This window comes from Melanerpes formicivorus, unplaced genomic scaffold (assembly GCF_026170545.1).
Source record: "Melanerpes formicivorus ecotype bairdi unplaced genomic scaffold, bMelFor1.0.p_v2 SCAF_38, whole genome shotgun sequence".
Lineage (NCBI taxonomy): Eukaryota > Metazoa > Chordata > Aves > Piciformes > Picidae > Melanerpes > Melanerpes formicivorus.
In genome coordinates, this window is record NW_027142390.1 from 638,376 (window position 1) to 652,764 (window position 14,389).

Consider the following 14,389-nt stretch of genomic DNA (forward strand, 5'->3'; position numbering starts at 1 on the left):
GACCTGCTCACTCTGCTACCCTGACACACTCTGTTCAGCTTGGAGCAAGCCATGGCACTCAGCTCCACAGCTTATTGCCTAGGAGGAAGGGAGACAAACAATGCCTCTAGCCATGGACTGAACAAAAGGGAACTTAAAGATCTCTTCCAGCCTTCTCTTCTTCATGATTCCATGATCCCAGTGGAACTCCAGTTTCTCCATTCCCTTAAGGACTGGCAGCAGAGCCCAAACCCCAGCAGCTCATCACTCAGGAAGGGCAAGGCAGGCGGCAGTCACCCCTCTCAGCAGGGCTAGGAGCCAAAGCCTCCCGCAGCGCACGGGGCCGGGGCAGCAGGGGGAGGGGGGTACCTGGCAGGGGGAGGGGGGTACCTGGCAGGGGGAGGGGGGTACCTGGCAGGGGGAGGGGGTACCTGGCAGGGGGAGGGGGTACCTGGCAGGGTTCCAGCAGATGGACCAGACGGGGGCCGCGGTGCCCCCGGGGCGCTCGATCCTGACCTTCTCGTCGCCGCTCTTGTTGCAGATGCTGACCACGCCGCTCAGCATGCCCAGCGCCAGGTACTGCCCGTCGTTGGTCCAGCTGCCAGGCACACAGAGCAGCCAGCTGGGGTGTGCCCAGCACGCCCAGCCAGCCACTGCCAGCAGGCAGCCCTGGGAAGGGGGCAGTAAGCTACAGCCTGTCTGTGCATCAAACCCCACACTGGTGGCAGGGCACTGCAGGGAGGGCCTTTGGGATGGACAGACCACACCTGGGGAGATCAGAAACAAACCTATCCCAGCCAGCATCTGCTTGAGCATCTTAACATGTGCTGGGAAACACACCTGGGGCATGAGAGAGCTGGCAGTGAACCAGGCTGCACCAACAGCCACACTGAGAACACCAATGGAAGCTGTTGGTGTGGGACAGGGGCCTGGGCTTCAGCTCTGGTCTCCACTGCAGTCAGGTGGATGACTGCACAGATCAATGTGCTCTGCCTTCAGGCTGGGAATGTCTCCTGCTGAAAGTATCAGCAGCTCTACAAAGTGCATCTTTCCCCTAAACTCACTTTATTGCTACTGCCAAGAGGGCTGAGCAGAGGCAGAGAGAAGCTGAGACACTTGCTGAGGATCAGAACTCCCTGAGACGTTCAGAATTCAGCTCTGAACAGCATCAAACAAACTCCACAGCCCTCTGGTATTAAAAGGAAGGTGAGGGGAGCTCTGTCTGAGAGGACTCCACAGAAAGCACATCTCATCTCTAATAAATGCTAGGCAGACTTCTCCAGTAGGACCATAACCACCACTGAGATGTCTGAATGAGAGTGGCTGAGCAGCAGGAAAGGGAGGTGGGACAGCACACCTCACACTGCTGGGTGCTCCCTCTGCTCACTGACCTACTGCTCTGGACCCTTTTTTCTTCAAGCCTGCAGATGACTGTGAGTGGTTTGCATTGGAAGTGACCCAGATGACACAGGGAACCCTTTCCACTTACCTGCAGCAAGTGATCTTGCTGCTGGTTTTGTGCTTAGACACTGACTTCTGCTCAGGAGACCACAGGCCTTGGGGACAGCAAGCAAAAAGCCACAGTTACAAGGGAGCATTTCCCAGGGGTGAGATTAGAGGCTGGTGGTGTCTGCTGGGGCTGCAGAGGGATCAAAGAGTCATGCACTGCCAGAAACACATTTAAATACTTATTGTTTATCAGCAAAGGGGGAAAATGCCATCTGAACAGCAGAGAGGGTGTCTGCAAGAAATCAGCACTGCACCTGACCTCACTGCACACAGCCCTCCAGGGCAGCTGCAGGGGTTCAAACAGATCACTTTGGACAGCTTGTATCTCATCTCCCCTGGACACAAGGAGCTCTGAGCTCCATCTGTCTGTAGCTAGCTGAGCGACACAGATGGGGTGGCAAAGGCGGGGCAGAAGGCATACCGAAGTCACTGGAGGAGCAGGAGGCCAGCTGGTGAGTGAGGGGGTTGTAGGATACACACTGGATGGAGTCATTGTGCCTGCAAGGAAGTTACAATCACATTTCAATCCTCCACCCTTAAATGCCCCCTTCTCTGACTGCCAGCAAGACAACTGAAAGGCTTCCCAGATACCAGAAACAACTGGATCAGTTTAGATGCATCAGAGCACTCTGCAGCTGCTGTGCACCAGTGACAGCCTGGCCAAGCTATTCCCTGAGGGGCAGGACCTGAAGCACTTCCTCACAAGCAGCCAAAACAGAGCAAGGCAGTGGCTTGTGAAATGTGACGAAAGGTCCTGCCCAAGTTCTACCCCAGCTGTGTGCTCCAGCAGCACACTGCCTGTGCTCACTGCCTGGCACACAGCTTTGAAGGTGCCCCATAAGAGGGGTGGCACAAAACCAAAGCCAGACAAAGGGGGAAATGCTCTGAAAGTGCCAAAGCTCACACTGAGTCTAGCCTTTGAATCAGAATTACCTGACTTGTGTTTAGCATGCAAGGCCAGAGCCATCACCCACTTCATGTCAACCTACAGCTTCCTCAGTGCTCTGCCAGCTCTACATTCAGATTTTTCTAGATCCCCCACTCTCTTCTATGCCTTTAATTGCTCTCCTGCCTGGTTCAGCTACTGGAGCTGTTCTTTTCCTCTGCCCTCCAGGGTCTTCTCTGACCCCAGCCAGTCACCTCCCAGACCTCAGAGCAGAGGTGCAGGATCCAAGCTGCCTCAGGCAGGCAGAGAAGGGAGAGCCTCACTCACGTGTACTTCAGAATGCCTTCCAGCTTTGAAGTCCAGATGATCACACTTTTGTCAGCTGAGCCAGAAGCAAAGCGCTTGCCTAGGAAGGAAGCACAACTTCAGTCCCAGCCTGGTGCTCCAAATGCTCAGAGAGACAGCAGGGAGCTCTTCAGCTTGACATGGCTCAGGCAATGAAGGGCCTAACACCAGCTCTGACGAGGTTACCTTGCCATACCCACAGCTCCCCACGGCCCAGCCAAGCAGCAGGGAGCAGCCTACCAACACTCAGTCAGTGGCTGCAGACATGTCACAAGCAGCAAGGGAAAAGAGGACACTGTCACAGCTAGCCCTGGCACTCAGGGAGGAATCTGGGAGGGAAGTCCCAAGGTCACAGACAGCAGGGCCCCACGGAACGAGAATCAGAGCCAAGGGAAAGACTGGGAGCAGAGTAAGGCCTGTGGTGAGCATGGCAACACGTGAAGGATCAAAGATCAGGAAGCTCTGGGGTGGAGGAACCACAGGAATCAAAAATTAGAGGCAGGTGGAGTGCCAGGGAGAGATCTCTGGGGGAAGCCCTCTCCTCCCACAGAGAGAAACTTCCTGAGGGGAGGGGAAGCTCAGGCTCTCCATGATACCAAACCCCACTGCTGCTGGGGCTGCCCTGAGCTCTCTACCTCCACTGGCAGCAGGGAATGAGACAGACACTTCACAAAGTGCAATTTACCATCTTTGGCATAAGCCACACAATACACAGTGTCCTTATGTCCCTTCAGAGGCTGAATTAAGGTTCCATCAGAAGTGTCATACACCTGTTGGCACAGGAAAGAGAACAAAGACAAACCCATGCATTAGGAAACCTTCCACTGAGGACTAGGCTACACAGCTCCTGAGGGCCACCAAGATCTTGCCCTGCCTTCTGTGTTTGCAGTCACAGAATCACAAAAGCATTTTGGCTGGGGAAGACCTTTGAGCCCAGCTGTTCACCCAGCACTGACACATCACATGCAAGGCAAAACCTTCCTAGGTGCAGAAGCAGCTTGAACCTACAACCTCCCAGAGGGGAGGAAGAGCAGGCTTACAAACTTGCATGCAGCAGCTCTGCCCAGCCTGCTTTCCTCTTGACCTTCTTAACCTGCATTAGATGCTTAGACTTCATCAGGTCCTGGAAAGGAACACACTTAATGTGCCCCCTACTGAAAATAATGGAGCCTGCTGGCCTGCAGCTCTGAGCTGCATCTGGAGACCTGTGCCATCCTTGCCTGCAGCAATGAGCTGCATCTGGAGACCTGTGCCATCCCTGTCTGCCTGCAGCAATGAGCTGCATCTGGAGACCTGTGCCATCCCTGTCTGCCTGCAGCAATGAGCTGCATCTGGAGACCTGTGCCATCCCTGCCTGCAGCTCTGAGCTGCATCTGGAGACCTGTGCCATCCCTGTCTGCCTGCAGCAATGAGCTGCATCTGGAGACCTGTGCCATCCCTGCCTGCAGCTATGAGCTGCATCTGGAGACCTGTGCCATCCCTGCCTGCAGCAATGAGCTGCATCTGGAGACCTGTGCCATCCCTGCCTGCAGCAATGAGCTGCATCTGGAGACCTGTGCCATCCCTGCCTGCAGCAATGAGCTGCATCTGGAGACCTGTGCCATCCTTGCCTGCAGCAATGAGCTGCATCTGGAGACCTGTGCCATCCCTGCCTGCAGCAATGAGCTGCATCTGGAGACCTGTGCCATCCCTGCCTGCAGCTCTGAGCTGCATCTGGAGACCTGTGCCATCCCTGTCTGCCTGCAGCAATGAGCTGCATCTGGAGACCTGTGCCATCCCTGCCTGCAGCTCTGAGCTGCATCTGGAGACCTGTGCCATCCCTGCCTGCAGCTCTGAGCTGCATCTGGAGACCTGTGCCATCCCTGCCTGCCTGCAGCTCTGAGCTGCATCTGGAGACCTGTGCCATCCCTGCCTGCAGCAATGAGCTGCATCTGGAGACCTGTGCCATCCCTGCTGCAGCAATGAGCTGCATCTGGAGACCTGTGCCATCCCTGCCTGCAGCAATGAGCTGCATCTGGAGACCTGTGCCATCCCTGCCTGCAGCAATGAGCTGCATCTGGAGACCTGTGCCATCCCTGCCTGCAGCTTCCACCCCTGCCCCATGTGGAAGCTCTGCAGGAACCACGAGCATGGTCCTGAGCTGCTCTCACTGAGGGGTTAGCAGCAGGCAAGTGGCCCCAGGGAACAGCACAAAGCTGTAGCCAAGGCTCTCCACAAAGCAGGGACATCAATCTGAGCTCATTTCCCCTTGTCACGGAGACCTGCATGAACCTTGTACCAACGCAGCATTTGTGCAGCACCACCACTGTGCAGCTCGGCACAGGTTAATGGATTTCAAAGCTCTGGGTGAGGTGAGAGAGGATGAGATGACAGAAGGAAATTAAACCTCATTACTTTTGGAAAGAGAGATTAAAACTTGGTAAGAAACATTAAAAGGCTTCCAAACACTTTACAGTTAGCAAGCATTAACATGCATGTAGATACGAGGCTGGACTGGCAGAGATAAGAGGATTTTTGATCACTTATATCCCTCAGTTAATGTGAAAGAAATCCTATCCTGTTCCTACCGCTGTGAGCTGCAAGAGGAGAAGTTTCCCTACCAGCAGTCTGTTTCCAGCAGCAATTATCAGCTGAGTCCCATCCGGCTTGAATGCAAGGTCGTAAATGCTAAAGAACAAACAAACACAAACGCCAGCAGACGCCGTCAGCACAAGGCAGATTTGCTTCCCGTCGGTGATGCCCCACGACCGACCCCGGGAACTGCGCCCGGGAGGGACCTCCGGATCCCGAGGACTCCCCAGACAAAGAGACCCCTCGGGGGCGCGCCCCCTGCCCCGGCCGGCGCCCGGCAGGCACCGCCGGGAGGCTCCGCGGGCGGCCCCGACACAGCCGCGGGCCGCATGTGCGGGGAGCGGGGCTGAAACCCCGGGGAGGCTCTGCCCGCCCGGGGAGGCTCTGCCCGCCCGGGGAGGCTCTGCCCGCCCGGGGAGGCTCTGCCCGCCCGGGGAGGCTCTGCCCGCCCGGGGAGGCTCTGCCCGCCCGGGTCCCTGCCAGCAGCCGGGGCCGCTGCAGCCGCTCCCGCCGGGCGCTGCCTGCAGAGACGATGCTGAGCCCAGACCCAGCCCCGCTGCCGGCCCGCTCCGACGGACAGGCCCCAGCCAGCCAGCCCGGCCCCAGCCCCGGCCCCGGCTCCCGGCTCCCGGCCCCCGGCCCCCGGCCCCCGGCCCCCGGCCCCCGGCCCCCGGCCCGCGGCCCGCTCCGACGGACAGGCCCCAGCCAGCCCGGCCCCCGGCCCGCTCCCGGCCCCCGGCCCGCCCCCGGCCCCCCGCCGGCCCCCCCGCGGCTCCTCGCAGGCCTCCCCGGCACGGGGCCGGCGGCGGGGCCCTCACCACTGGTCAGCCCGGTCGCGCCAGGTGAGCGCCGCCCGCATCCCCCGGGCCGGGCCGCGGCCGCCCCCGCGCTCGCGCTTGTTTACACGCGCGCCGCCGGCGCCACGGGCAACGCGCACGCGCCTGCAGCGCCCCCGGTGCGGCACGGCAGGGGGCGCCACCCGCCGGCGGAAGGGGCGCAGGATGGCGGCGCCGGGACGCGGGTAGGCGCCTGGGGCGGGGAAGAAGCGCAGGGCTCGCCCGGGGAACGGGGCCGATGGCGGCAGGTGACCCCCGCTGGGCACGGGGCCGCGCGCCGGAGCCCCCCGCTCCCCGCAGGACCCCACCGGGCATCTCCCTCCCCCGCAGCCTCCCGGCTGGCAGCACAGACCGAGCGGCGGCGCAGGCGGGGGCGGAGCGGCCCGGCCCCTGCCCTAGCGGCGGCGGCGGCGGCAGCGGCGCGGCGAGGAGCCTGGCAAGAAGGCTGGCGGCGGCGGCCGGGCCCAGCGCCGCCCGCAGCGGCTGGCGGAAGGTGGCGAGGCGGCGGCGGTCGGGCAGGAGCGCAGGGAGGGTCGATGTCTGCTTCGTGAGGTGAGGCCGGCGCGATGCCTGCGGAGGAGAGCTGCAGCGGGGCCTTCTGCTGAGGGGCGAAGGCTCCCAGCCGACGTACGAACGAACTCTTCACTGTGAGGCTGCTGAGGCACAGGGCCAGGCTGGACGAGGCTTGAGCAGCCTGGGCTGGTGGGAGGTGTCCTGCCCAAGACAGAGGCTTGGAACTGAATGAGCTTTAGGACCCCTCTCAAGCCAAGCCCCTGTGCAGTGCAGGGCTGAGCGCTGCCTGCTCTTGGGCAAACCACTTCTGCCGTCCCTGCAGCGCAGGGGCACCTGGCAGGTGTGTGCCACGCAGGGCTCAGGGGGGAGGGCACCAGCTCTGGGGGACTGGCTGTAAACTCCTCGTGCAAACCTGCCTGGGCCAAGGCACAGAAGCTTCTCAACTATTTTTGGTGCTTGTTTTTCTCAACACTCGGACAGCTGTGCTGCAGTGAGGGGCGGGGGGTGAGGAAGGCATCACTAACTGGTTTGGTTTTCGTGCCACAGCCCTGCAGGACATAAGCTGAGATCGAAAAGAGCACTCCTGGAGTATTTGCAGAAGACTGGGGAGACGAAGCTGAGAGCTGAAGACTTTGTCTTTGCAGCCCCAGCCCAGAGCAGTCCCCGGGCAAGGGTGAAGAGATGCAGCAGGGAAGCTGCAGGAACTGCTGCAGGGGGTGAGGATTGTCACAGCCAGGAGCGAGGCCCCAGCCTGCAGAACGGTGCCGAGGAGAGAAATGGGAAGGAGCCCCAGGGAGAGGCTGCTCGTGGGAGCGGAGCTCTGACCACAAAAGGCTCAAACCCAGAGGAGAGCTGGAAAACCACGGGGGAGCAGGCAGGTGGAAAAAGCGACCGGAGCAAGGGAGGTGGCACGAGCCCTGGAGGGAGCAGTCCAGCCGGCAGCCAGGCCAAGAGGCACAGAGCAGCACGGGGCAGGCAGCAGGGCGCTGCCAGCAAGAAGCGCTGCAGGAGCAGAGCCTCACCTGTGGCTGCCAGCCAGGGCACAGCCACTCAGGACACAGACCCCACGGGGGCAGGGGCGGCTCTGCTGACAAGGGGCAGGGCGCGGGCAGGCGGGCAGCTGGGCTCTGCCACGGCTCACCCACAGGGGGCGCTGGGCAGCCCGGCAGAGGAGTCTGCCGAGAAGGGTCCTGGTGAAGCATCCTCTGCAGCACCGGAGAAGAAGGCCTCTGCGCTGCGAGCACGGAGAGAGAGGGCTGGAGGGAGCCTGGGTAAGCAGGGGGTCAGGGCAGACGCTGAGTGGGGCTGATGCCAGGCACGGTGCCAGGGTACCTGAGCCTGCTGCAGGGGGTCTGCTGCACAGGCAGGGTCCCCTCTCGGGTCAAGCTGCTTCAGCATCTGAATTTGTTGCATTTCCTTGTCACAAAATCACAGAATCACAGAGGGGCAGAGGTTGGAAGGGACCTCCAGAGACCAAGTCCCACTCCCCTGCCAGAGCAGGGGCACCCAGGGCAGGTCACAATCAGGGGGGATTCGAAAGTCTCCAGAGGAGACTCTGGGCAGCTTGCTCCAGGCCTCCAGCATCTTCATACCGAAGAAGTTTCTCCTTGTGTTTGGGTGGAACTTCCCAGGTTCCAGCTTGTGTCCTTCGGCCCTGCTCCAGTCACAGGACACCCCTGAGAAGAGCCTAGCCCCTTCCTCTTGCCCCCCACCCTTCAGATATTTACAGACATTAATAAGATCTCAGGCTGCTCCTCCCCAGCCTAAAAGAGGTCTTTCACCTGGTGCAGACCCCAGCTGGAGCTGCTCTGCTGCTCCCTCCAGCTGTGGTGCAGTCTGCTCCCCTCGTTACCACGGCTGCTGCACATCCTGGATGCTGCTGGTCAGTGCAGTTCACCAACAGTGTCACTTCTGGCCTGTTCCATGTGCTGGGCTATGTGGCCAACACTGAACTCCTGGTTGCAGCTTGAGCTTTTTCCTCAGACTCTGGCAGAGTCATGGTTTGCCTCCTGGAGATCTTCCATGGAGTTGAAATGCTGGAGTGAGTCTAAAGCATGCTGGGCACCTACAGGAGGTCCTGGCACTTCCTCACAGCACAGTGGGGTGACAGCAGAGCACCTGGGGTTATCTTTGTCATTGTGCAGAGTCACTTCTTTACAGGAGAGTCCATGCCACAGACACAAGTGGACAGGAGGAAAACCAGCCCCTACTTTTCAAGTAAATGCAGTAAAGAAGGTAGGAATCCTTTGGGGAGATGCAGCTGCTCCTGGGGGGGTTCAGCACTGGGGGGGTGTGGAGATCTGCACTCGAGGGCTGGCTGTGCTCAGGTGGCACTGGGGAGCTTGGCCCTTGGTGAACCTCGGGGTTAGTGTCCTGCAAACAGCTGCTGGGGTGAGTATCAAACACCTCAGCAGCTCTTCTGGGGCAAGTGTGTTTGGGGAAGGCCTCTTCAGGCTGCTGAGCTGCTTCCCCTACCAGGGTGAGCCCTGCCTCCCATGGCTGCTGCTCTGCACGTGCACAGGAAGGCAGTGGTACCTGGGGAGAGCCTCTGTCCTTGGAGCATGGATGTGACGTGCAGCCAGAGGCCACTCACAGCCAGCCCACACCTGGCATGCAGCCCCCTGCAGTTCCCTGACATCTGGGTGGGACTTGCCATGGCCCCACCCACCTACAGGGCCCCCCAAAAGATGGATCTGCTTCAGGAGCTCTTACTTTGGTTGTTATTGTCACTTAAATAGGTAAATTGTCTTTTGCTGCCAAATAAATTCCCCTTACTGCCTCTGTGCACAGCTCCCAGCCCACCCAGAAGGAAGGCCCTCAGAAAATGGACTCCTCCACGCTCCCCTTTCAACTTGGTCCAAGAAACACTGTTCCATGACCCCTGGAAGCTTCTCATTGCAACCATATTTCTCAACAAAACTTCAGGTAAATGGAGCAGAGCAGCTTCACACGGTGTTAGTGTTGGGGTGGTGGCAGAGGGGCAGCACAGCTGCCATTCGTGGTGCCATCCATGCAGGAGTGAATGTGTCAGCATGACAAACCCTCCTTCACTGCTGGCTCTTGGTTGGGCAAAGCTCACCTCAGGAAGTGTCCAGAAATCAGTTCCCTGTGCAGTGTCTGTGGAGGCTGGCTTCTCTCTCTAGGCAAGATGGCAATTCCTGTGCTCTGGGAGTTCCTCAAGAAGTATCCTTCTCCAGAAGTAGCCAGGGCTGCAGACTGGAGGGAGATGGCAGAGCTGCTCAAACCTCTTGGCCTCTATGAGCTCAGAGCCAAAACTATCATCAGGTTCTCAGGTAGGTTTCCTGGAGACCCTGGAGGGGTCTGAGTTGGCCTGGAGAGACAAAGCATTGCTCAGCTCCCTGACTGCCTTCTGTGGCAAATAGTTTGTTTCCTGCAGCTTTGGGATGGGTCAGGCTCACACCACGGGGGTGCTGAGGCACTGGAACAGGTTGCCCAGGGAAGCTGTGGAGGCTCCAGTGCTGGAAGCTGGATGGGGCCCTGGGCAAGCTGCTCTAGAGGAGGGATCTCTGCCCATGGCAGGGGTGCCTTTAAGATGCCTTCCAACCCAACCCACTCTGTGTGCAGAGCTGCTGAGAATGAACTGCCAGAAGCAAAGAGCTCCCCAGGAGACTTCCCTGAGTAGAGAACGACACGGGCAGCTGGGAGGCTGCTTTGTGCCACGGTGGCTCTGCCCCGTGCTGCCACAGGCCACCTGCAGGAGGCCCTTCCAGCCTGGGTGTTTCCAATCCTCCTGCTGTGGTTTACACTCTGATCTCAGTTGTTCCTCTGCAGGCTCTGGGCAGAGAGATGGGATTAAAATTAAATGTCCCTGGCTGATTTCAGAGGTGTTTAAGGTGTGCCCCCCAGGCCTCCCACCGCCTGCCCTCCCCAGGAGGCAGCCCAGAGCCATGTTTGGCAGCCCAGAGCCATGTTTGGCAGCCCAGAGCCATGTTTGGCAGCCCAGAGCCATGTTTAGCAGCAGGCGTGGGGCAGGGGCAGAGGCCTGGCTGTGTTGCAGGCGAGTACCTGAGCAAGCGCTGGCGCTACCCCATCGAGCTGCACGGCATCGGCAAGTACGGCAACGACTCCTACCGCATCTTCTGCGTCAACGAGTGGCAGGAGGTGGGTGCCGTGCCCGGCGCGGGGGCCTGGCCCGCAGCGCTCCCTGGCTGAGGAGGGGCAGCTTCTCTCTCTTCAGAGCTGTACCTCCTCGGGGCTGAGCCCCAGGCGAGGGTGGCTGGCACCCTGAGGGGGGTTTCCCTCTCCTTCTCTTTTCCCTGTTCCAGTTACAAACCAAGCTTCCTGTGATCCTGATAGCACATCAGTGCTGCTGGGGCCCTTGCCGTGGCGGGGGGCTCTTGATTCACAGCCAGTGGGTGGTCTGGGGGCTGGCCAAGCACAGTACCCCATGGTTTACACTGCTGCCATGGAGGGGTGGGGGAGTCTGTGCCTGGGCCAGAGCAGGGGGTGCTGTAGGGCTGGCTGCTGGAGCCCGTGTCGAAGGCTTCTGCTTTGTTTCAGGTGCAGCCACAGGACCACAAGCTGAACGTGTACCACGCGTGGCTGTGGGAGAACCGGGAGAGGCTGAGCATCGGCTGAGCATCGGCTGGGCAGGGGCTGAATGCCAGCAGCACCTCGGGTGCCTGCAGTGCTGCTCTGCCCCCGGGTTCCCCCGGCGCCTGTGGCAGCGGCTCGGCCCGGGGCGGGCCTGGCCTCTCTATCCTCTGTGTTCTAATAAAAGCATCCCAGGTTTCGTAGCATCTGTTTCTGGGGTGTCCCGGCGACCTTCGGCAGCGCCGCAGAAACAGTAACCGGGGTGGTAGGGGGGCACGGGAAGGCACAGTCCGGGGTGCTCCGAGACGCCGCCTGCCCCCGGTCCGGGCCCGAGCAGAACGCGCTGCTGCCTCTGTCCGGCCGTGCCTGGGCCCGCAGCTGTGACCAGTGGCTGTTGCCACCCGCAGGCCTAGCGCCTTCAGATCGCTTCATTGGGTGCCTCCCCCCGCCGGGCTGCCCCGTCGCTGCTCAGCCGCAGGCAGGCCGCCTGTGCCCAGGTCGTTGCGGTCGCACCCACGCCGGAGCGGCAGCTGCCCTTCCCGAGCCGGCGGGCCCGGGGCCTGGCGGAGTGCCCCCGCTGGCCGCCAGGTGGCGCCGCCCGCCCAGCGGCACTGGCGGAATCGGCCCTCCCGGGCACAGCCGGCGACAGTGACGTCAGGCAGGTCCTGGCAGCCTCGCACCGGGCGCACGGTCCTAGGCGGGGTGCGAACGCAGAGCCGTTCTCCCGGGGCGTCCCCACTGAGCAGAAGTCTGTAGGCGACGGCTTTCGGCCGCGGGCCGGTGCCCCGCGAAGGGCCGGTGCCCGCTCCGTGCAGCCCGGGCGCTGTATGGACCTGGCAGGACCCTCCACGTATCCCATAAGGCCCTGCGCACGGCCCCGCCCCCTCTCTCCGCGGCGCCCGTGGCGGACGGCGCCATCGCGCTCCCGGTGAGTCCAATCCGCCGCCATCCGCCCCCATCCCCGGCGCTCCGCCACCTGGGGCCGGGCACGGCTGTATCCCGCGGGCGCACCCCCTTCCCTCCGCTACCGTTTCGCACCTGGCGCGGGAAGCCGGTCCGCAGAGCCCGGGCGCGGGGATCCTGCTTGGGGCGGGCGAGGAAGGGCTGCGGCCGGGCGGCAGAGCGTGCTCCGAGGCCGCGGCGCGGGGAACCGCGGCGCCCTGCGTGGGCTGGGGAGCGCTGGCGCGGCGCTGGGGCGGGGGCTGTGGAGCCGCCTCCGGCCGCGTTTCGTTGAGCCGGAGAGGTGGAGGCGAAAGGGATTCGGAGTCGGGGCTGAGGAGGCTGAGCGGAGGCTGAGCGGAGGCTGAGCGGAGGCTGAGCGGAGGCTGAGCGGAGGCTGAGCGGAGGCTGAGCGGAGGCTGAGCGGCTGAAGCTGCCGCGGGCTGGCCGCAGAGCAGGGGCTGCGGCTGGGTCGGGAGCGCTCTGGGGCCGGTGTGCCGCAGGACGCGTGGGGAGGGCGGCTGCGGCAGGGCCCGGGGCAGGCAACACCTCCCAGGATCGCATCTGGAGAGCTCCCAGTGCTCTGCCAGCTTCGGAAGCGGGAGGCAGAGCCACTGCAGGCCGTACCCATTCCCTCGCCCGCCCTGCCGGTGGCCCGCGAGCGGAAGAAGTGTCTGCCACAGGGGCTGGCGCCGGCAGCACGGCACCGCGGCGCCGGCACCGCTGCTCAGCCAGCTCCGCTTCCCCCAGGCACCATGCCCGCCCTCAGGCCGCTCGTGAAGCCGAAAATCGTCAAGAAGAGGACCAAGAAGTTCATCCGGCACCAGTCCGATCGCTATGTCAAGATCAAGGTATGGGGGCGGGGGAGGGCAGCTGGAGGATGGATCCCAGGGCAGTCGGAGGTGGTGGCCTGCAGGACGGGTGGGCGCTCGCAGGGCCTGTTTCGGCTGTCACCGTGGGGCAGGTGCTTTGCAGCCTGCTCCCGCAGCTGCTGAGCGCTGTCTGTCGTTGGTGCAGCGCAACTGGCGCAAGCCGAGGGGCATCGACAACCGCGTGCGCCGGCGCTTCAAGGGGCAGATCCTGATGCCCAACATCGGCTACGGCAGCAACAAGAAGACGAAGCACATGCTGCCCACGGGCTTCAGGAAGTTCCTGGTGCACAACGTCAAGGAGCTGGAGGTGCTGATGATGAGCAACAAGTGAGTGTGGGGCCCGCTTGCTCCCTGTGCTTGTGCAGCCGATGCCCATCCCTGAGTGGCACCAGGTTGAAGAGCGAGGGGAAGATGAGGCATGGCCCTCCTGTGGTGCTCTTCAAGGTTACCTTGGGCTTCCTTAGTGCTGCTGGTGCTGGGATGAAATGTGCTGCTCAGGGGTGGTAGGCAGTGCTGGCCCAACATCACTTTGATTTGGGTTATTGGGGCTGGAGAAAGCTCCAGGGACCCCTGAAAGAGGCTGAGCAGGAAGCTGGGGACAGACCTGAGCAGGACCTGTGCTGACAGCACAAGGGAGGATGGTTTGGGCTCCAAGAGCGAGACTCAGAGTGGAGAGGAGGGAAAAATGTTTGACCCTGAGGGTGGGGAGAGCCTGGCCCAGGCTGCCCAGAGAGCTGGGAGCTGCCCCCTGGCTGGCAGCACTGCAGGGCAGGGTGGCTGGGGCTGGGAGCAGCCTGCCCTGCTTGGGGCTGTCCCTGCTGGCTGCAGGGGCTTGCATTAGATGACCTCTGAGGTCCCTTCAGCTCCAATCATCTGTGCCTGTATGGTCAGAGCTGCAGCAGCAGGTGTGTTCAGGTGAGACTGCAGCTGCTGGAGGCACTTTGAAAGCAAAGCAATGAGGAACTAATTAGCAGCAGTGGAGCTGCCCCTCGCTGGCTCTGCAGCAGGAAACGCAGCAAGGGGGGAGCCGGGCAGGCGAGGCTGGCGCTCGCATGGTGACACACTGGTGCTCCCTGGCGCTGCCAGGGCCAGCTCTGGGCAGCTGGGGTGTGTGCAGGAGCTGAGGCTGACGGCAGGTCTGTTCCTGCCAGGTCCTTCTGCGCAGAGATCGCTCACAACGTGTCCTCCAAGAACCGCAAGGTGATCGTGGAGCGCGCGGCACAGCTGGCCATCAAGATCACCAACCCCAACGCGCGGCTGCGCAGCGAGGAGAACGAGTGAGCCTGCCGCCCCTCCTGCTAATAAAGGCTCTCACCAGCCCGGGCTGGCCTCCTGCTGTCCTGCTGGGAACACCGGGGCTGGGGCTGCTGCCAGGGGGGCAGCAG

The 14,389-nt window shown here is 61.8% G+C and overlaps 3 protein-coding genes across 5 annotated transcripts in view; 2 read left to right on the forward strand and 1 right to left on the reverse strand.

Annotated features, from left to right (window-relative positions):
• Nucleotides 1-6,190, reverse strand: part of IFT122 (intraflagellar transport 122) — a 29,691-nt gene extending 23,501 nt beyond the window's left edge. For both annotated transcript variants that reach the window (XM_068157732.1, XM_068157731.1), the window contains exons 1-7: nt 6,109-6,190; nt 5,320-5,386; nt 3,405-3,489; nt 2,702-2,780; nt 1,910-1,986; nt 1,469-1,535; nt 431-577 (exon numbers count right to left, since the gene is read on the reverse strand). In XM_068157732.1, coding sequence (XP_068013833.1) covers nt 431-577; nt 1,469-1,535; nt 1,910-1,986; nt 2,702-2,780; nt 3,405-3,489; nt 5,320-5,386; nt 6,109-6,149 — 563 coding nt within the window. In that variant the 5' untranslated portion in view covers nt 6,150-6,190. The remainder of the gene's footprint in view (nt 1-430; nt 578-1,468; nt 1,536-1,909; nt 1,987-2,701; nt 2,781-3,404; nt 3,490-5,319; nt 5,387-6,108) is intronic.
• A 138-nt stretch (nt 6,191-6,328) lies between these two features.
• Nucleotides 6,329-11,396, forward strand: MBD4 (methyl-CpG binding domain 4, DNA glycosylase). 2 transcript variants are annotated; one of them, XM_068157733.1, is made up of 8 exons: nt 6,329-6,678; nt 7,186-7,910; nt 8,800-8,874; nt 9,430-9,564; nt 9,783-9,932; nt 10,532-10,554; nt 10,615-10,761; nt 11,161-11,396. In XM_068157733.1, exons 1-8 carry the CDS (start codon nt 6,365-6,367, stop codon nt 11,236-11,238), a joined length of 1,647 nt encoding a protein of 548 aa, XP_068013834.1. In that variant the 5' UTR covers nt 6,329-6,364; the 3' UTR covers nt 11,239-11,396. The 2 variants fall into 2 exon arrangements, with proteins under 2 accessions (XP_068013834.1, XP_068013835.1); XM_068157734.1 differs by lacking the exon at nt 10,532-10,554 and having other exon boundaries at nt 6,333-6,678; nt 10,658-10,761.
• A 626-nt stretch (nt 11,397-12,022) lies between these two features.
• Nucleotides 12,023-14,327, forward strand: RPL32 (ribosomal protein L32). The gene is made up of 4 exons (XM_068157738.1): nt 12,023-12,121; nt 12,883-12,983; nt 13,150-13,331; nt 14,156-14,327. The coding sequence occupies exons 2-4, from the start codon at nt 12,888-12,890 to the stop codon at nt 14,283-14,285; spliced, it is 408 nt and encodes a 135-aa protein (XP_068013839.1). The 5' UTR covers nt 12,023-12,121; nt 12,883-12,887; the 3' UTR covers nt 14,286-14,327.
• The last annotated feature ends 62 nt before the right edge of the window (nt 14,328-14,389 follow it).

Excerpts from the sequence above, each read along its gene's own strand:
- MBD4 (XM_068157733.1), top strand. The coding sequence starts at position 6,365 with ATGGCGGCAGGTGACCCCCGCTGGGCACGGGGCCGCGCGCCGGAGCCC. Across the intron at positions 8,875-9,429 it reads AAGTAAATGCAGTAAAGAAG|CTCCCAGCCCACCCAGAAGG; the intron begins GTAGGAATCCTT and ends CTCTGTGCACAG. Across the intron at positions 9,565-9,782 it reads ATTTCTCAACAAAACTTCAG|GCAAGATGGCAATTCCTGTG; the intron begins GTAAATGGAGCA and ends TTCTCTCTCTAG.
- RPL32 (XM_068157738.1), top strand. The coding sequence starts at position 12,888 with ATGCCCGCCCTCAGGCCGCTCGTGAAGCCGAAAATCGTCAAGAAGAGG. Across the intron at positions 12,984-13,149 it reads ATCGCTATGTCAAGATCAAG|CGCAACTGGCGCAAGCCGAG; the intron begins GTATGGGGGCGG and ends TCGTTGGTGCAG. Across the intron at positions 13,332-14,155 it reads GTGCTGATGATGAGCAACAA|GTCCTTCTGCGCAGAGATCG; the intron begins GTGAGTGTGGGG and ends TGTTCCTGCCAG.